We start from the raw sequence: 20226 nt of genomic DNA on the forward strand, positions 1-20226 counted from the left end.
CCAGCATCTCTAGCCAGAGCCAGCTTCATGTCTTAAGTGCTGGCCCTTTGCATACAGGTCTCAATGACCCTGTCTTCCTTAATGATGTGTAAAAGGGGCTGTAGCTTTATTTGCATCCAATCTTCACTTTGTTTTAACAAATAAAAAGCTGAAATGAAAACTGAAAGAATGTTTGTTGCATGGGTGGCAAGGCAGGAGGACAAGGAAGAGCAGCAGCAGAGCTGCCTGGCCAGGAGGGGCCACCTGCCTGGGCTGGGGGCAGCCCCTGCACTTGCTCCAGCTTCTGCTCCAGAGCCACCAGCAGCCCCAGGCGATGAATCCTCCCCTCAGTGTTCCCTCAGCAGGTGCAGATTGGAGAGATGGAGGTCCCTGTATTGATCTCCCCTTGGCCTCGCTGCCAATGGTCCCCTCTTCATCCCACCCCCATGTCCCAGAGGGCTTGGTGTGATGGCCCTGAGCTCTCTGTCACATTGTGCCACCCTGGGGACACCTGGTGGGACCCTGACCTGAGCCAACACCCGGGGATGGCAGGACAGGCTGGAGCCAGCATGCAGCCACATTCCCCCATCACGTCCATGAGGGCAGTGGGGACCAGGGCCAGTATGGGGACAGGTATGGGGACAGCACCCAGGGTCAGCCCAGAGTCCACGGGAAAGGGCTTGGCCCCATCTCTGGCTTCCTTTGCTCATGCCTGTTTTAGTGATATTGGAGGAAACATGGCAAAAATGCAGCTTGAGACCTGTGATCAGCCCAAGTATCTATTGTTTGGAAAAATAGGAAAGGTCTGGGAACAAACCCTACTGAGAAATCACCACCAGCTCACAGGGTGTTCTAGTAGCTTGCTGCTCGCTTTCGTTTTGGAAACATGGCCCTGCTCCCTCCTGCCAGCATTTCCCAGCAGCTGGGGGATTACAGCGAAGTGAAGAGGTGCGTAGGAGGTTCCTGCCCCCTGGTTCAGAACCTCTCCAGCCTATGGGAACATCTCAAATTGCAAAAGTCCATCACAGCCTTGAACCCAGGATGGCAAACATTGCCCTGGCTATATCTGCAGATCCACACTGGCTGATCGTCCCACACCTTGTTTGCTTACTGTGGGCAAAGCGAAGCTCTCACTGGGGAGCCTGCAGCAGTACAGACAGAGGTCTTCAGCCACCCAACACAAGGAGATTGTAGCCACCCCAAAGTCTGTTCGCAGCTGGAGGCATGGGGTCTCCAGCAGCCCTGCCCTGCCTGCTCCTTCTCGTCCTGCACCTCACAGCTGGAGGATCTGCAGCACTGTAAGCACTCTTTGCGTCCACATGTCTGTCCATACCTGGTGGGAGGGTGGTTAGTCTTGGCTCAGTGCTCAGTGGGATGTAATGGTCCCTGTGCCTGCAGTGGCTGGTGAGGGTGGCAGTGTTTGGGGTGAGCTGTCCATGAGCATCAAGGACACGGCACCTGGAAGCTTCTGGGGCTGGTGGCTTTGGTTTATTGTCGGTGCCACCCCACGCAGTGTTGGTGGGCAAGCAGAGCCTTAGCTTTACTGAACCAAGAAGCCAGGGAGAGGCCAGAAGCAGGGAGAGGAGGTGCAGTGGGGTGGCCCTGTGGTGGCTGCCCCAGGCTGTGCTCCTGGCTGCTGTCCCCATGCCCCGATGGTGGTGCTTCTCCTTGCCAGGCATTACGTGGTCACGTCCCCAGCTGTGATCTACCACCCCCATGCAGCGACGCTGTGGGTCCATCTCAGCGACCTCCCCCAGCCTGCCCAGGTGACTGTCCAGCTGCAGAGAGCAGGTGGGGCTGGCAACATCACCCTGCTGGAGAGGAAGGTGCAGGAGCCTCACGTGCATCTGAACGTCACCTTCACCGTGAGTGTCACCCCAGGATGCCTTGACTCCCCACTGCCTCCAGCTCGCCTGGGAGCTGGGCTGGTTTCCTCATCATTTTGTAGGATTTCCCTGTGCAGGCAGAAGATCTCTGCACCATGACAGCCTGTCTCCTGGCATTTCCCCCCTTTAGGCCCCAGCGCCCTCCAAGGGGAAGGAGGAAATCGTGGATCTGCACGTCTCAATCCAGGGAGATTCCCTGGATGTCTCCCAAAAGAAGAAGGTGATGCTGAGAGCCCTGGAGCCTGGGATCTTCATACAGACAGACAAGGCTGTCTACAAGCCTGGGCAGCAAGGTGAGGGGCGAGATGGGGTCTGTCTGGATGAAGGACCAGGGGACAGCAGGTTCAGCCTTGCTCCCACCCAATGTGAGCTGATAGAGAGGGGGGGCTCACCCCAGGGTGCTCTGGAACCTCCAGCCCTGACCCAGAGCAATGCCAGGACATGCTGGCTGCATTGGCTGGGGACAGTGCCCCACTACAGGGCTCAGGGTGGGCTTCTATCCACCTTCCCCATGCAGATGTGCCCACCACTCATTCCTGTGTCCCCCTTTGCTCTTTCCAGTGAAGTTTCGAATTGTCTCTTTGGATAAAGACTTCGTTGCCAGTGACAAGAAGGTGAGGACAGCGTGAGGGACAAAGGAGAGGTGACAGGGCTCATTGCGCTGCTCTCCTTCCATCTCAGCATCCGTGGCAGAGGTTGGGGGTCAGACATCACCTTTCCCCTTGGGAATGCTGCCCCAGGCAACTCTGCCTGGGCTGCCAAGCTCAGGGTGTGGTATGTCCTTCATACAGCTTTGGCAGGAAAGAACCACAGAGTTAGTTGCACATGAGACATGGGAATGCTCCCACTTAAACTTTCATTTAGGGACATAGGAACAGTGAGTGGGAAGCAGGGAAAGTGCTGCTGTTATCCATCAAATCACAAGTCACCAGAATTATAGGTTAGTTCAATCTCTGGTGCTCCCAAGCAGTCACTTGTGTGTCTGGAAGTGCAAGAGGTTCCCAGATGAAATGGATGATGACTTCTTGCAAAGGCGCTGGGAGATGCTGTCTCTCCTTGCCATGCTGGCTCACCTCAGCTTGAGTCATCCACAGGCTCAAAATCAGTCCCAAAGCAAACCAGTGGGGTGGAAGGTCACAGCATCCCATGAGCAGCCCTCGCTGTCCTTTGCCTGTGGTTCTAGAGACGTCCCCACCCTGGAGATAACCTAAGGAAAACTTTGAATTTCCCCTGTAACCATCTCCTTCTTGCCTTCCAGCTGCCCCTCGTGTTCCTGAAGGTCAGTCTGGGAGGTGCAGGGAGGCTCCTGGGTGGTGGAGGCATGGGAATGTGGCATGGCTGGGAGAGGGGGAACCTGACACGGGGGTGCTGGTTGGGCTCCCCGGGGTGCCCTGGGAAGCGAGGGCCGACACCGTGTGTCCTCGTGAGCAGGACCCGAGAGGGAACCGCATCGCGCAGTGGCGAGACGTGAGCCCACGGCAGGGCATTGTGGACCTGTCCCTCCCGCTGGCTGCGGAGCCAGCCCTGGGCACGTACACCATTGAGGTGGAGGGAAGGACTCGCTCCTTCAGCGTAGAGGAATATGGTGTGTGGGGACCAGGGCCGTGAGGAGTAGGGTGGGAGGGAGCCGTGCCTTGGCACATCCCCTGGGCAGTGTGTTGTGGCCACCCGGCCACCCATGCCCTTGTGCTGGGAGGGACAACTCCTCCTCCCTTCACTTCTCCATCAGTGCTGCCCAAGTTCGAGGTGACCATTGTCATCCCCTCCACTGTGCTGGAGAAAGACGAGAAGTTTCTGGTGGAGATTTGTGGGAGGTGAGCCCGAAACAGGCTATGCTGGGAGCACGGAGGGGATGGGGGGCACGACACGATGTGACCCACCAGGTGCTGTTGCTCCCCGCACCCCCTGCCTGCCCTCCACCCAACAGGTACACCTACGGGAAGCCCGTCCAGGGGAAGGTCCAGGCCACTGTGTGCAGGCCCTTCATGTTCAGCTGGGTGATATACGTTCCTGAGCAATCCTCACCGAGTACAAACTGTATCGAGGTTGGCGGGCAGGTGAGCAAAGCTGGAAGCATGGGGGACAGTGGGACAGCCCACCCCCAGGACTGCTCCCAGCGTGGCTGACTCCCTCCCTCCCTCCAGACGGAGAAGAACGGCTGCTTTTCGACAGAAGTTTTGATGACTTCCTTTAATCAGACCAATGGAAGGCTTCAGAAGCGTGTGCAAGTCAAGGCATCACTGGTGGAGGAGGGGACAGGTAGGGGTGGTGGTGTCCTCCTGCTCGGGAGTGGGATCCGTTGTTGCATTCACCCCTGCGTGCACCCACATGCACACAGCATGGAGGTGTCAGGCTTCCTCGGGGAAGCCCACAGGCAATGCTGTGTTTTAGAGGTGTGCGTGTATAGGAATCAGGCCCAGGTGGGGATGTGAGACAGGTCAGCAAGGCAATACTTCACATAGTGACCAGAGAAATGGTCAGGAAGATAAAATGTTTTGCAAGGATCCAACTCAGCCCTACAGCCAGCAGCCAGTATAGTCCTTGTGACGCAAAGCAGTCCCTTCACTCGGCTCCGTGACACTGCTTCCTTCCCCGGGTGGTGAGCGGGACTGTCCTCCCCACCCACCAACCCGGTCATGCCAGAAATGATCACTGATGGCTTTACTTTGGAAAAAATGTGAAGACTGGGGGTTGTTCGCAGGCCCATGGGCCCTGAGGCAGGCCCACATCATGGTGCTTCAATGCCTCTTACAAAGTCTTTGCAGTAAACAATGTCTTTGCTTCAGGTCTAGACCAAGCCACAGAAGTTTTGATCTACTTGTAGGAGGTGCAAACAGTGCTCAAAGATGCTGGCTGCAGAGGGAGAGCCTAAAATGTCCCAGGACCCTTTGTGCAGTGAGCTGGCAGCAGCTAACCTGTGCCTGGTGTCCCCAAGACACACTCAGCTCCCCTCTCCTCTCTCCACAGGGCTGGAGATGAACAACACCAAGAGCTTTGACATTTTGCCTGAAATATACAAGGTTACCTTTGAGAACACCAAAGACTTCTACAAGCGTGGGATTCCCTACACGGGGACGGTAACAGGGATTCCCCCACAGCCCTGCTCTCCCACCCCTGCCCCACAGCTCCAGCCCAACCCTCACATCTCCCCTTCCCTCCCTGTGCAGATGCGGCTGGAAGGACCTGGTGGCTCTGCCCCCAAGGAGAAGCAGCTTGTGCTCTTAGTTAACCATCAAGGACAAGCTACAAAACACAGCTTCCTGACTGACACATTGGGGAGAGCCTCCTTCAAGCTGGACACCTCTGGTTGGACTAGCACCGTCACCCTGCGTGTAAGCAAACTGTCAGCCCCTGGGGCTTCTTGCGTTGCTTTTTCCATTGGTATGGGGCTGGGCACCTTCTCCAAGCCAAGACAACAGCCCGAGTCAGTGGTGCCTGGTGCCAGGTCCTTGAGGCTGCTGAACCCTGATTTCCACCCTCATTGCTCAGGGTCAAGTCAATGAGTTGGCCAACACCCAGGAGAGCAGTGGCTCGTCACCCCACTACGAATCAGCTTTTGCGACCCTGCGCCCCTTCGTTTCGAAGAGCCAGAGCTTCCTGCAAATCCACCAACTGGAGAGCAAGCTGCCCTGCAGCCAGCCCCAGCAGCTCCAGGTGGATTACATCTTCAACAAGGAAGCCTTGGGGACTGAGCTGAAGAGCCTGGATGTGGTCTTCCTGGTGAGCATTCACCTGGGGAGGGAAGGCAGCAGGTGTAAGGGTATGAGAGTCCCTGTGTACACACACATGCACAGTTGTGTCCCCACGGACCAGACAATTAGCATTCTCTCCTGGCTGGACTGAAAGACCAAAGCCTGTTAGCAGAGGTATCTGCTCGCTCTGCTTGCCAGTGGGAGATATTGTGGGGGCTGGAGACTGGACAAGTTCAAAACCTTCCCAGCACTCGAGCCCTGGGGTCCATCCTCTGTCAGGGTATTTTAGGTATCCACAAAGCATCGGGTTTGCCATTCCCATCTCCTCCTCTGCAGGTCATGGCCAAGGGGACCATTGCCACCATCCTCAGGAAGGAGCTGCCCATGGAGGCAGGTAGGTCCCACAGCACAGATGGGCTGTGCAGGGCTCTGCTGCCCGTGCCTGGACCTCACCTCCCTCCCTGTCCCAGGGCTGAGAGGCTCCTTCTCCCTGGAGCTGCCTGTTGGCCCTGAGCTGGCGCCCACGGCCACGGTGCTGTGCTACGCGGTGCTGCCCAGTGGCGAGATGGTGGCTGACAGCACCAAGATCAGCTTGGCCAAGTGCCTCCCCAACAAGGTGAGTGGAGGCTGTTGGAGGCCAGAAAATCTTTCCCTGGCTTGTCATGGTGCTCTGTCCTGCTCCAGACACCTCACAGCATCGCAGCCACTCTAACCCATGCCCTGAACCCTTGAGCTTGATTTTATCCATCGCTGTGCTTCTCCAGAAGACCTCCACATCCGCAGCTTTGTTCTGCAACTCCGCCATCCTGCTCTCATCCCCTGACACCCCTGTCCCTCCCCAGGTGAAGCTGGCCTTTTCGGAGGAACGGGCACTGCCCGGCTCGGCGCTGAGGCTGGAGCTGGAGGCAGCCCCAAGATCCCTGTGTGCCATCCGCGCTGTGGACCGGAGCGTGCTGCTCTTGAAACCTGAGGCCGAGCTCAGCATGGAGGAGGTAGGTGGGCCAACAGGGGTTTCGCCCCCTCTTGCAGCACCATGGACCAGCCAGGATGGAGGTGGAGATGATATCAGCCTGGTGGAGACTCTGGCCTGTCCCCAGCTGGATGTTCAGCCCCTGGGACCAGGTGGTGGCCTGGTGGCTCTGGGGGCTGGAGGCAGGCTGGCAGCAGACCCCAGCTGGTTTTGTGCCTTATATGTTGTGTTTATTCCCAGATCTACAAAGTGCTACCCAATTTTGACTTCCCTGGAAGCATTCGAGACCCAGAGCCCTGTTCATCTTTCTGGAGACATCCCCCCTCATCCCGCACCCTACCCATGAGAAACAGAGATGTTTTTCTCCATGAAAGGAGATATATTTTACCTCCACCTTTCTGGGAAAATTTCCAGGTGGACGCCTACAAGTTATTTCAGGTAAAGTCTTGTGCCTCTTTGCTCCTCTTCAGGCAGGAGTCAGCAGTGGTTTGTGCCAGGTTCCCGGGCAGCACAATGCCCCCTGAAAACCATGCTTGTGGGGAAAACCTTTCCCAGACTGCTCCCCTCTGCAGCCCTGCGACCATTCACAGCTCTGATGGGAATTTTTGCCCTGCTGAGTTTTGGGGACAGCCAACCTCTTTTCATTTTTGCAGGACGCAGCACTGAAACTTCTCACCAATGCCGAGATCAGGACTGCTTGTGAAGAGTGGTTCAGCATGCCTCGTGGCATGCCTACCGTGGACTCTATGGGTCCCACAGGTCGGCGCCCTCATGAAGCACTCAGTAGAGAGGGGCTGGGCAGGGGTGTTCCCTCTCCTGGTGGGGTGGTGGGGGGGGCTGTGTCACAGCGTTTTACCTTACAGAGTCACCGGAGGTCTTCCCTGGTGGCTCAGTTCTTGGTTGAAGGGGATTTTGGCCGCTCTTGGCTGCCTTCAGCAGAGATCCAGCCCTGGGCTGATACACAGAAACCCACGGACCCTAATTTCTGCTCTGCCTCTTCTAGGTGAAGTAGTATTACTCTCTTCTGCATATCCGACGAGAAACAGGATGAGTATGCCTGCTGTCGCCACCCGTATGTTAGATGTACCTCCCAGCCAGGAGGAGCCGCCGGCTCCGCGGTCGTACTTCCCAGAGACGTGGCTGTGGGACCTGGTCCCTGTGGGGTGAGTGGGAGCAGTCCCTGCAGGGCCAGTCCCAACCCCACCTCCTCTCCTGCGTGGAAGGACCTGGGACGACCCCAAAAGGTGCCCAGATGCCAGCAGAAGACTCTTGGTGGCCTCTTGATGCTCTGTCCCACCACCCCGCAGGGAGGAGGGCTCCGCAGAGGTGCCGGTGACAGTGCCCGACACCATCACGGAGTGGACAGCTGGGATGTTCTGCACGGCACCCACGGGCTTGGGGCTGTCCCGTACCGTCACCCTCACGGCCTTCAAGCCTTTCTTCGTGGAGCTGGCGCTGCCCTACGCCGTGACCCGGGGTGAAGCCTTCACCCTGGCCGCCACCGTCTTCAACTACCTGCGGCAGTGCCTGCGGGTGAGCGGGGGGCAGGGGCCGGGGGCCAGGGGCTGGGGGCTGTGGCCTGGTGGGGGCTGAGGGGGTTGTGGTCCCGCAGGTTCGGGTGACGCTGGCAGAGTCGGCGGAGCTGGAGGTGTCAGAGACTGTGGGTGGGATGTACAGCGGCTGCGTCTGTGCGGATGAAGCCAGGACCTTCCGGTGGGACGTGAAAGCCACCGGCCTGGGTATGGGACACTGGGACCCCCCGCCCTGCTGCTTGGGGACTTCCCCTTATACAATGGCATGGGCAGGGAGGGTGGAAGCAAACATGATGCTGTCTGGGAAGCTCTTCTCTGCTCCACTTTCCGCTTCCCCTTCCAGTACTCTTCCCCTCCCTGGTGACCCCATCCCAACCCAGCCAGCCCCACACAAAACCTGATGCAAGCCCATGGGGGCTGCAGTGTGGGCTCAGTTCCCATGGAGCCCCCATTTGCATCTGCAGGGGAGGTGAACATCACCATCAGCACCGAGGCCATAAAGTCAGAGGAGCTCTGTGGTAACGAGGAGCCTGTGGTGCCAGCCCAGGGACGTGTGGACACTGTGATAAAGCCCTTGCTGGTGCAGGTCAGATGGGTTATGGAGGAGGAAGGAGGGATGGGGGCTGAGCAGCCCCAGGGGGGCAGCAGGAGGACCCCACTGCAGGATCCTGGGAGCATGGGATGCTGGCATGGCTTTGGGGACGTGGGGAGGGGGTTGGTCCCTTCTCCTGACCGACCCTATGATGCTGCTTCCCACAGCCCGGGGGCATCCTGGTGGAGAAGGCACACAGCTCCCTGCTCTGCCAGGAAGGTAGGATGTGGGGATGTGGGGCAAGGATGCTTGGCTGCTGGTCATGCAGCCATGGAGGAGCCAAGGACCTTGGAGTCTTTGAGTCTCCTGCCTGAGGTGTCCAAACCCAGCCTTGAGCCTGTGGAGGGATTGAGCACCGAGGGGTGGGCGAGGACACTGTGGGGCCAGGCCTGGAGGAGCTGGGCATCTCCACTGCCATGGCCCTCCATCCCTGCAGCTGCTGAAGAAGTCTCCCTGAAGCTTCCTGAAAACATCTTGGAGGGCTCACAGCGAGCCCACGTCACTGTGATGGGTAAGGGATGTGCCGAGGGCGCAGAGCTCTGTGACCCAAGCTCAGCTGGAGGTCGGACCCCCACTGAGCTGAGGTGGGACAGGATGCGGGGTGCCTGCTGGGGGACACAGCCGGTGATGATTCTCCTCGCCTCCCCTGGTGCAGGCGACATCATGGGCAATGCACTGCAGAACGTGGACCGCCTCCTGGCCATGCCCTATGGCTGCGGGGAGCAGAACATGGTCCGCTTCGCCCCCAACATCTACATCCAGCAGTACCTGGAGAAGAGCGGGCAGCTGACCCCCGACACCCGTGCCAAGGCGCAGAGCTTCCTGCAGAGCGGTCAGTGTCCTCGGCCCCTTCTCCCCATCCTACCCTGCCTTGCTGCCCAGGGGAACCCCGGGCCCCCCACTTCTGTCCCGTCTTCTTCCCTGAGCCCTGGGGTGGGTCTGGCACCCAGGCTGCCTCTGGGGTCTTCCAGGGTGGGCTGCAGAGCGCCGTGTGAATCGCTGTCCCCATCTCTCTGCAGGGTACCAGCGAGAGCTGCTCTACAAGCATGCTGACGGCTCTTACAGCGCTTTTGGGGAGAGCGATGACAGCGGCAACACCTGGTAAGGGACCGCATGGCACGGGGCAGTGCAGTGACATCCCTCCAGGGACCAGCCATCTCCTCCTGCCACCAAACAGACCCCCTCCCCGCTCAATCCCTGGGTCCCCACCCCTCTGACGGCTCTCTGGCTCTCAGGTTGACGGCGTTTGTCCTCAAGTCCTTCGGGCAAGCCAGAGCCTACGTGGCCATTGAGGAACAGCACATCACAGATGCCCTGCGCTGGCTGCAGACGCAGCAGCTGAAGACGGGATGCTTCCGCAGCGTGGGCAAGCTTTTCAACAATGCCCTGCAGGTGGGCACGGGGTGGTGTGGGGGGAGGTGGGGGCGGGTTGTCCCTGGCACATCCCTGTGCTGGTGGCACAGGCAAAGCCACCTCCTGCTGCCCCCTTTTGCAGGGCGGCGTATCGGATGAGCTCTCGCTGTCGGCTTATGTCACGGCTGCGCTGCTGGAGCTGGGGGTGTCCCCAACGGTGAGGACAACCCCTGGAGGGGAGCAGGCGCTGGGACAAGGGACCAGCCCAGCACCAAGGTCTGGATGTGTCAGGCCACACTGCTCTGGGCCGGACCTGGGTGTAACTGGTCTCACTGGGCAGGGGTCCTAACCTGAGTGCGGCGATGTCTGTGCCCCTGGGCTGGCTCCTGACTCTGCTCCGTGTCCCCCCTTCCCACACCAGGAACCCACGGTGAGCTTGGCCCTGCAGTGCCTGGAGGCTTCGAGCACCGATGACCTCTACACGCAGGCGCTGCTGGCCTATGTCTGCGGGCTGGCGGGGCGCGAGGAGCAGCACGAAGCCCGGCTGCAGAGCCTTGTCCAGCGCGGTGTCAGCACTGGTACCTCCTGCACCACCCCACGCCACGCGGCACCCCCCTGCCCATCTCCGGGGGCCTCCCTGCACTACCACCCTTCTCTCCCCCAGAGGGGCTGCTCTTCTGGCAGAGGAAGGGGAAGGCTCTGCCCACAGAGTCCCTCTGGGCTGCGGCCGCGCCGGCAGAGGTGGAGATGACCGCCTACGTCCTCTTGGCACACCTGACCCAGCCTCAGGTGTCCTCCGCTGACCTGTCCAGAGCCTCCCAAATTGTCCGCTGGCTCAGCAGGCAGCAAAACCCCTACGGAGGCTTTGCCTCCACACAGGTATGGGCGTCGGGATCCCAACAGGGGGCTGGGGCTGCTGCAGGCTGCAATTGGGGGTGACCATGGCTGGGTGCTTCTCCCCCAGGACACCGTGGTGGCCCTGCAAGCTTTGGCCAAGTACGCCACTCTGACATACGGCAGCAATGGGAACTCTGTGGTGACGGTGACAGCCCCGATGGGCTCCACGCAGGACTTCGTGCTGGACACGAGCAATCGGCTGGTGCTGCAGCGGGCAGCCCTGCACGAGCTGCCGGGGCTGTACACAGTGCAAGCCCGCGGGCAGGGCTGCGCCCTGGTGCAGGTGGGCACATCCTGGGGTCCCTGTCCCCATGTGTCACCCATGGGGTGTCCCTCACCTCCCCACCCCACCCCAGGTGACCCTGCGTTACAACGTGCCACCACCGCCCAATACGGGGACTTTCGAGCTCCGCGTGGAGACCGATCCCAAGACGTGTAGGGCAGAGGTCAGCGCCCGCTTCCGCCTCCTCCTCCGGGCACGGTAAGGGCAGGGGACGCCCCCTGGGTTTTGGGGGGGGCGACAGGGGCAACCCCCAGCCTCAGCACAGGGCTCTGGCCTTGCAGGTACACCGGGGAGCGCCCCACCACCAACATGGCTGTCATCGAGGCCAAGCTGCCATCTGGCTACATCCCAGACAAGGGCTCGGTGGCCGAGGTGAGGTCCCTGCTGCCCCTCCACTCTGCCTGGTGCTGGGCCCTTGGCCCACACGGGGACAGAGGGACAACGACACTCCTGCTCTCCCTCTGTCCCCAGCTGAAGAGGCAGAAGCTGGTGAAGAAGGTGGAGGTGCAGACCGACCAGGTGACAATTTACCTGGACCAGGTGAGATGGGGCAGGGCCATCACCTCCAGCTGCAAGGAAGGGGCCGAGGTGGCCGGAGGTGGCCGTACCTCACCCTTGTGCCGTCTCCCCAGCTGACAAAGGGGGAGGAGACCTTTGTCTTCACAGCCACGCAGGACTTCCCAGTGAGGAACCTCCAGCCGGCCACCGTGACACTGTATGACTACTACGAGACGGGTGAGCCCCCCTTGCAACCCCAAAGCAGACTCGCTGGGGCTCAGCTGAGCCATCCATTAGCACTGAGGAGCTTAGGCTCATTAATGGGAGCAGCCCAGGGCCACCTTGCCCTGAGACCACGTGCCAGCGATCACTGCTCTCCTCACAGGTGACCGCACGGATGCTGCCTACAGCGCTCCTTGCAGCTCAGGTAGGGGCTGAGTCCAGCAAGGCAGTGGCATCACCCTTCGGGACCCCAGCAGCCCTGGCCTCCCTCCTTTGCCCCCTGTGCAGCTCCTCTCCAGGGGTCTGGGGTCACACGGGGATGGGGTCAGGACCATGGACTGGCCGGGGGTGGCAGAGGGGCTCTTCTCTCACAGCATGCCCTTGTTCAATTTTGAAGAGGATGACAACCAGGCAAAGGAGAATTTCTAGAGGAGCCTGAGGTGTGGCAGCTGGTCCCTCTTTGCTCACCCCAATGCCCTCAGCCAAGAACCAGGACAGCCAAAGATTTCTGCTCCCCCTGGCCAAGGCCCCAAGCCCTCCACAGCGGAAGAACACGGCCCAGGCCCTCACAGCACCACCAGCAGCCAGCACAGCACAGACTCAACAGCTTCTCCCCACAGAGCAACTCCTGCCCTGCCAGACCCAGGGCAGGGATGTCTTGGGGCTCTGCACCACCCTGCCACAGACGTTTTTATGGGAACACCCTGGTGCAGCTCCCTCCACAAACAGTGCTGCCACTAAAAGGGATCTGGGGATAACTCTGCAATCTCATCACAACAGATTTAGGCACTTGTTACCTGCCCTGGGTCTACATAAATATATTTTCTTAAGTGCATCTTTTCTCTTTGTATTTCTTCTCCTAAACTTGCTGTGTCCCCCCACTTAGAGAGGGCGGTGGGGCTGACCAGAGGCTGGAGGGGGGGGTGGCTACTGTGGATGATGCTGGGCAGGGAGGGACTTCTGGGGCTGGCTGGCTGTTTGGCCCAAGCTTTTGGGCCAGAGACAAATTGAGGCGTACTGAGGTGAACAGGCTAACCCCAGTGTTAGCAAAGGGACACAGACCCTGTACAACCTAGGGTTGTTTCTGTGTCTGTCAAGCAGTGCAGGAAAGGAAGCAGCAGCTCAAATCACAGGCCCAGCACCTTGCCAAGACGCAGGACAAGTCCCAGAGACCTCAGGCTGGGGTTTATTTTTGTTGTAAATGAGGAACAGTTCTGTACAGACCACAGGCACTGTCCTGCCTCAGGGCTCAACACCCACAGCCCCATGCAGCCCTGGGACTTCAGTGACAAACGTGGCCACAACCCCTGTGGGGACAGCGAGGACTGGAAGGGTGCTCATTGCCATCTCTGCAGCACAAGGGTCCGAGCAGCATCCCAGCAGAACCAGCAAGGGTGACAGCCCTGGAGCTGCAGCCACACAGCCAGCCTGGGCAGGGGGGTCGATGCTACAGCCCTGAGCCCAAATCAACCCTCCCTGCCCCACTGCGGGACAAGAGGCAATGACATGAAGGCACTGAGTTACGGGAGCGCGTGGCTGTCCCAGCCCTGTCCCCACGATGGGGGAGCAGCAGGGCAAGGCAGAAGCTCCTGAGGCTGTGCTGGGGGGACAGGAGCCAGCCCTGTCCAGCGCCGAGCCACGTCCCATATCACTTGCGGCGTTTCTTCTTCTGGTCTTTGCGCATCTGAGCCCTTACATCCTTCTTCAGGCGGCTGTCAACGACCTTGAACTGTCCCTTGACACCAGGGGGGCGACGCACCCGGGGTCCTACACCCTTCTTAGCCACCAGGTACGTGACCTGCCGCTTCTCCTTGCCCAGCCCGGCCTTCTTGTAGATGCTGTGGGAGAAAGGGAAAGGTGAAACAGACATCCTCAGATGGAGCCTGCTCCAGAAATTTGACTTTGGCACATATCCAAAGACAAGTATCAGGCCCAATCACTCTGCTGTGCCCCAAGACAGGGCTTCCCTTGCTTACTCTGCCAACCTTCAGCCCCAGCCAGATCCTGCCCAGCCCCTCCCAGCCCTGCTGAGTTATACACAGGAACTGACCCATGCTGCGGCTGCAGGAATGGGACCTTGTAACCCAGCCCAGTGCAACATGAAGGAGCTGGGACCCAGCTTCACCACTCACCGCCGCAGCTGGGCCACCTTCTCCCGCTCTGAGATATCCACCGTGCTCACCACGGCCTCTGCTTTCTTCTTCATCTGCTCCATCTTCTTCAGCATCTGGGGGACAGCAAAGGGTCAGGGACAAGGGGATCGGCGATGGGGACAGAGCACCCATCCAGGACCACAGCCCCACTCACCCGACGCTTCTTTCGGGCCTTGGCCTCCGCCACCTTCTTGATGGGGCGGGCATTGATTTGGCGCCAGCGCTGCCGATACTCCTCAACCGTCTGCCGGTCCAGGGGTATCTGCTTGCGCCGGTGCTGCTTCTCCTCCTCCGTGAACCACTCTGGCAGTTCTCCCTCCTCCTCATTGAAGGAGTACCTGGGGGGGAAACAGGCGAGTTGTGAGTGGGACACAGGGTCCCTGCCAGGTCCTAGTCTCACACTAATACATCTGCCACCCCGTGGCCTGTCCCCTAAGAGAACGAGTAGTGCTCGCCCTGCAGCACCCGCAGCGGATCACCTGTTGAACGAGTCGTCGATCAGGTCCCGCCTGGCCTTTTTGGAGGTGGCAATGACGGAGCCAAGTGCCAGACCCTCTGCATCCAGGACACGTGCTTTCTTCACTGAAGCACAGACAGGTTAAAGCTTGGCCCACCTGCAAACAGCCTGAGACCCAGACAGCAGCGAGCAGCCCTCCCGGACCAGTACCACCTGACCCTGCCTCCTGGACTTGTGTGGCATCACCCGGCACACACAGGTGCAGACAGCAGCCCACACTCACCTGGGTCCTCAATGGGCACCACCTCAAAGCCACACGGCTCAACCCGGCCCCGCTTCCTCTCCACGGGTGTTGGTGGCCTGTGGGGAGAAGAAGGGAGCATCAGAGCTTAGGGTCTTCACCTCCCCGCTCTCCAGAGCTGCAGGAGAATATCCAGACTGCCCCTCTCTCGCCCCTCACCTCTCCTCATCACTGCTGCTGTCATCGTCATCGCTGCTCTGCTCAGCCTGTGATTCATCAGCATCAGCTGCTGTGTCTGCTGCAGGCTGAGGCTCGGCCATGGTGTCCTCCTGGGGAACCTTCTTCTTCTGCCCTTTCCTCTTTGCTTTGTCTGGGGAGAGGGAACCAGTGGGCGAGAGAAGGTTGAGGCAGATCCCATTGCAGACCCTTCCCCTAGAGGTACGGCTCATTACCACTAGACCTGTCTCATTAACTGTAATGATATAGGCTGGAAGCAACCTCTGGAGGTCTCTGCTTCTGCTCAGTACAGCACCCAAACTGCCATTTGATCCAGTGCCCCATGTGAGGCCATGGAGATGTCCCTCTGTGCTCCCCACAGCCACGCAGCCCCCACTAACCTGTCTGGGACTTGCGCTGTCTCTCAGCCAACATCTGCGACTGCCCCAGCTCCAGGTCCTCATCTGCATCATCCTCGATGCCAGCAAAGGCATCCTGCAGACATGGAGCCAGGGGTCAGGGGACGTAGGGCAGAGCTGGGGAAAAGCCCTGCCTTTTCTGACCCACTGGGACTCACTTTCCCAAACCACAGGCTGGTCTGCCGCTCCTCCAGCACTGACTTCTCCTCCAGAGGCATGAGGAGAGGATTCTCCTCTGCATCTTCTTCCTCCTGCTCAGGCTTCACCCTGTGACAGACAGTAGCAGGATCAGTGTCCCCAACCAGCACAGCCACTCTCTAGATTTGCTCTCAAGGGAGCCCCTGCCTCAGGACGGCCTCCCCCAGCTCTTACCTCTTTGCACCCTGCCCTCGTTTCTCCCGCTCCAGCTGGCGCTGCCGAGCCTCTATCTCCACCAACTCCTCTGGGTCCAGGTCACTGGCCAGGGACACATCATCAGCCTCGTCCGGATCAGAGACACAGATGTCATCATCCTCAGGTCGCATCTCCAGAAGGGCATCTGCTGATGCCATGTCTCCCCGGGCCACCTCATTCAGCAGCTGCAATGCAAGTGAGACTGGAGTCAGGAGCTTGAGTCTCAGTCACGTGCCTGCGTACGTCCCAGCCTTGGCGGCTCTGGGAGCCTGCTCGCTTCCAGCCCACACACCTGGGTCCTGTGGATAGTCTGGAGGGAGAACATGCTGGTGTCGCCATCATCAGCGATGGAGACACCAGGAAGATCCATCTTCAGCTCCACACGTTCACGCTGCTTCCGCTGTTCCTTCAAGATCTTCTTCTTTTTTCTGGAGAAGACAAAGGATTGAGGCGACGCTGCTCCCCCTCCCCATGCACACACCTCCCAGTGGCTCGTCTACTGCCACATTGACGCCTGATCTCTCACAAGATTTGGGATCCTGCAACAGTCAACCCACTGTGAGGAGTCCCCTTATTGGGCAGAGAGAGCCCATTGAAGCTTGGAACAGCTGCGTCACCAACCTGAAAAGTGGACAATCCTGAGAACCCCAGACCCCACCCCCATTTGCAGGGAGACAGACCCTGATCCCTCATGCTATGCTAGCACAATGATACCCCACCTCTCCTTTTCTGAGCTGTCTTTACCTTTTCAGCTCTGCCAGCTCCTTGGCCTTCATCTCTGCTAATGCCAGCTCTACCTCCTCCTCTTCTTCTTCTTCTTTCCCTGCCTCATCAGCTGTGGCTTTTGGTGATGTGTTCTTCTCCTTCTCCTCCCGGCCTTCCTCCTCTTCACCAGAGCTCAGGCTGCCAAAAGGAAGGAGGTCAACAAACTTCTGCTGGTGGCAGCCCCATCCCACCATGTTGGTGCCTTGAGGCAGCGCTGTTACTCCTACTTGATGTCCAGCTCCTTTGCCTGCTCTTTCAGCTTTTTAGTCAAGAAACGCCGCAATTTCGTTCTCCAGTTCAGCAGGGCTCTGTGCGGGGAGGCAGCCTGTTAGAAACATCCAGCCAGGCCCAGCACGATGCCCCGTCCCTGTCCCGGTCCCCCCCAGTACCTGAGCTCCTTGCGTCCCAGCACACGGATGTCCTTGCAGCACTGACGCAGCTCCTCTGTGGTGGAACTGTGGTTCTCCAGCTCTCCGTCCCCCAGTGTGATCTGGATGGAGCATAGGGATAGGGCTGTCAGTCCCGAGTCCCAGCTTTTGTTCTGCTTCCCTCCTGAAGGAACAGGGCCAGGGCCACTGCTGGGGCACCTGGCTGCCCTCTTTCTCCGCTCTGTGCTTGTGGGGACCTGTCTCTGGTGCTGCCAAAGTCCCCCTTGCGGGCGCTCACCTCATTGGCCTTGGAGAGGAAGTCCACAGGGTTGGGAGCCTTGAGGAAGTCCATCAGGGTGAAGCGGTGGTAAAGTGTCGTGTCACCATCTGCATAGCCTTCTGCCTGCAGGAGGACAGTGCCGTTTGAGCTACAGCACGGTAGGAAACTGCTTCGCCATCCCCAGAGCAGTAACGGTTCAGCATAGTTCGTGCCTTACTGCAGTGTCCCCCTGAAGATGCCCATAGGATTTGGGCACGGAGGCAGCCCCCACCTGCCTCCCAAGTAATGGGGCCAGCTCTAGAACGCCTCTCACAGCCCCACCCCAGACAGGAAGGTGACAGTGACAGGTTTGAGAAGCTCCATGCCTACCCAAGGCTACCTGACACAGGCTTTAACCTGTAACCTGAAGTCACCTCACAGACACACACACCCAGTGCCTAACTACTGCAGGGTGAGTTGTACTGAACCATCATCAATCTCACAATTTGTTCACTGCTTCTCCATCACTGTGACGCCTTCTCAGGCTTTATACTTCACTAACAGCAGTTATCCCAGTGCCTTGCACCCCGCATTTTACACTTCCCTAAGCATCTTTACTTACTACAATCTTTTTGGCCCCAAACCCCAGCTCGTTTCAGTCATGTTTGGCCATGCTGCCCAGCAAGGCAAACTGTCTGGCTGCTCAGCACCCTCCTCCCTCACTCCTGCAGCTTTTTGCCTGCTAATGAGCTCTCCGTAGACATCTGTCTCTGATTTCCACAGACTTACCTGCTGCCCCATGAATTTCCCCGTCCATCTGTCCCACAAGGAGTGGGTCACTTGCCAGGAGGAAAACAAGGAAAAAGCCTCCCCAGAGCCAGACCCTCTGTCAGGCTGTGCCTTTTCCCCTGGGCCAGCTCTCTGACAAGTGACACCTAGCCCACCCCAGCAGCCCTCCCTTCTCATACCTTTGGCTTCTTCTTGCTGACCAACTCACTAACAGACTTGGCCTGAACCTCGACCTCCTTGAAGGCATATTTTGGGTCAAAGAACTTGCTGTCAATTTTGTCTGGAGCCTGATAACCTAGGATGGGAGAAATCAAAGATACCAACAGTTTTTCCCCAGTCCCAACCCAGTGCCTCAGGTTGTCAGCGACTGCAGGTCCCTGCAGCTGCTCACCCTGGCACACCACGAAGATCTCAGCAGATTCATTGCGGGAGGCTTGGGGCTTGGTGGCCTGGACCTTGCGGAAGAACTGCTGGAAGATCCAGAGGAGTGGCTGGTAGTCCCGGGAGCGAAAAACCTTGGTGATGAACCAGCCACCTTTGCAGAGGAACTCGCAGGCCAGTTTCAGAGCCATGAGAGTCAGGTTGGCTGCAGAGGTGGAGAAGAACACTCAGCAGAGCTGCCGGTGTGCACATCAGGCGACTCCCCGTCCCCCAGTGCGCGCCGCTGCCACCGCAGCGTGCCAGCCTCCCCTCAGCTGCACCAGGAGGGCCCCACCTTGGGAGTAGGCATCATGCACCCAGCTGGCTCCCACATTGGGCGATCCGTCGTTCAGCACCACATCCACCTTCCACGTCTGTAGCTCCTTGCGCAGAGCCTGAGGAACAGAGACTTGTGTTAGCCTCACCTAACTCCTCTTCTTCTGCAAAAGCTGGCAGGCAGCAGCTCTGATCTACACTCAAGTCTCCCTATCCCGTTGCTCCGCTCAATCCCTTGCCCTCGTTGTACTGTTTGGCGAGCCCCAGACAGGCAGGTGGTGCCCCTCCACCCAACAGACCTGCTGAGACCCAGAGCAGTGACACTCGAGGCAGGGGATGTGGGTTCTCACCTGGCGACATTTCTCGGTTGTGATGTCCTCCTGCAGCGTCACCACATTGGGAATAGGTTTGATTGGAACCAAATCCACTCCTAGCATAAGGCAGAGATGTCAATGTTGCACCTCGACACCGTGCTCCAGCCCATCCCCGATGACTTCCTAAACCACCCTTCTCACCGATGATCAAGCTGGAAACCGGCATGAATTTGGAAGCCACCTGTAGCCTGTGAGAACAGAGAGGACCAAAGCTACAGCACGATGCCAAGAGAACCCTCAGCCTTGCACAGTGCCGTCAGAGGCTTGGGATCAGCCTTGACCTCGGTGTCGCCAACCGGGACGAGCCACCGCGGGGCAGCCGCGCGGGAGCTGCTTCACGAGGGCGTCCCGGGCCGGCGCCGGCCCCGACGCCACTCACCACCCGCCGGGGGCCGCGCACAGGTCCAGCAGAGCCCGGGCCTTCTGCAGGAACTGGAACCGCCGGTTGAGCTGCAGCAGCTTGAAGGAGGAGCGGGAGCGAAAGCCTGCGGGGCGCAGAGCCGGGCTCAGGGGCTGCGGGGAGCTGCGGGGCGCCGCCGGGAGCCCGCGGCCCGCGGCCCCTCACCCGTCTCCTTGGCCAGGTGGTAGAACTTGTCCCGCCGGCTCCTGCCCGCTTTGCTCTTCTTGCCCATGGCGGCGCGGGGAGCTCGGGCCCTGCGGCCGCCCCCGACACGGACCTGCGGGGAGGGGGCGCCGTCAGCGGGGGGCGGCGCGGCCCGGAGCGCCCCGCACGGCGCCCCCCGGCCCGGTGCCCGCCCCCCCCCCCGGCCCCTCAGGGCCCCCCCGGCCCCGTCACCCCGACACGATCTGCGGCCCCGCTCCCGGCTCCGGCCCTGCCGCGTGCCACCGCCGCCGTCCCGGCGTTCCCCGCGCTCCTCCCCCGACTTCCGCTTCCTCTCGCCCTCGCCGCCATCTTAGGAGTGGCGCCACCGCGCTGCCTTGTGGCCGTCGCCACCCGGCGGGGTAACCGGTAGAGGCTCGGGGGAGGCGGGTTCCTCTCGGGAGGGGTCGTTCTGGGCCTTTCCGTCACCCTCCGGGGGCTCGTAGCGCGGAGAAGCCGCCTCCGACCTTACCAAGATGGCGGACAAACGCCGACCCAGCCGAAAAACTACCGCGCACGCGCACTCCCCCCTCCCCCGCCTCCGCCGTACTGCGCATGCGCATGCAGATCGCTCCGCAGCGTGCCGATGGG

General features: G+C 59.8%; 2 protein-coding genes across 2 annotated transcripts; one reads left to right on the forward strand and one right to left on the reverse strand.

Annotated features, from left to right (window-relative positions):
• Positions 1-1203: 1203 nt before the first annotated feature.
• Positions 1204-12333, forward strand: LOC311218468 (alpha-2-macroglobulin-like protein 1; the record flags this gene model as incomplete). The annotated part of the gene is made up of 36 exons (XM_084301151.1): positions 1204-1277; positions 1655-1844; positions 1996-2158; positions 2427-2479; positions 3124-3144; positions 3297-3450; positions 3595-3679; positions 3793-3922; positions 4010-4124; positions 4833-4942; positions 5033-5197; positions 5355-5585; positions 5894-5951; positions 6028-6173; positions 6400-6549; positions 6768-6965; positions 7181-7286; positions 7531-7690; positions 7835-8060; positions 8140-8266; positions 8524-8645; positions 8819-8870; positions 9088-9162; positions 9307-9483; positions 9671-9752; positions 9887-10043; positions 10147-10221; positions 10426-10582; positions 10669-10883; positions 10969-11184; positions 11258-11382; positions 11466-11556; positions 11656-11724; positions 11817-11919; positions 12068-12109; positions 12302-12333. The coding sequence occupies 36 exons, from the start codon at positions 1204-1206 to the stop codon at positions 12331-12333; spliced, it is 4452 nt and encodes a 1483-aa protein (XP_084157277.1).
• A 739-nt stretch (positions 12334-13072) lies between these two features.
• On the reverse strand, positions 13073-19900 carry FTSJ3 (FtsJ RNA 2'-O-methyltransferase 3). Its single transcript, XM_084301382.1, has 22 exons — positions 19831-19900; positions 19600-19711; positions 19414-19519; positions 19176-19222; positions 19011-19090; positions 18680-18779; positions 18356-18550; positions 18144-18259; positions 17215-17319; positions 16938-17038; positions 16776-16856; positions 16528-16686; positions 16076-16211; positions 15763-15968; positions 15549-15657; positions 15373-15466; positions 14975-15125; positions 14798-14874; positions 14537-14639; positions 14212-14395; positions 14037-14131; positions 13073-13742 (listed from the first exon to the last, which is right to left on the reverse strand). Exons 2-22 carry the CDS (start codon positions 19664-19666, stop codon positions 13553-13555), a joined length of 2502 nt encoding a protein of 833 aa, XP_084157508.1. The 5' UTR covers positions 19667-19711; positions 19831-19900; the 3' UTR covers positions 13073-13552.
• Positions 19901-20226: the final 326 nt, after the last annotated feature.

This window comes from Netta rufina (assembly GCF_964035555.1).
Source record: "Netta rufina genome assembly, chromosome: 24".
Lineage (NCBI taxonomy): Eukaryota > Metazoa > Chordata > Aves > Anseriformes > Anatidae > Netta > Netta rufina.

Bases quoted from the DNA above. Each gene is read 5' to 3' on its own strand.
- FTSJ3 (XM_084301382.1), bottom strand. From the start codon at position 19,666: ATGGGCAAGAAGAGCAAAGCGGGCAGGAGCCGGCGGGACAAGTTCTAC. The intron at 19,223-19,413 runs GTGAGTGGCGTC...CTGTTCTCACAG, and splicing joins TGCGCGGCCCCCGGCGGGTG to GCTACAGGTGGCTTCCAAAT. The intron at 15,126-15,372 runs GTTAGTGGGGGC...CCCTCTCCCCAG, and splicing joins ACAGCGCAAGTCCCAGACAG to ACAAAGCAAAGAGGAAAGGG.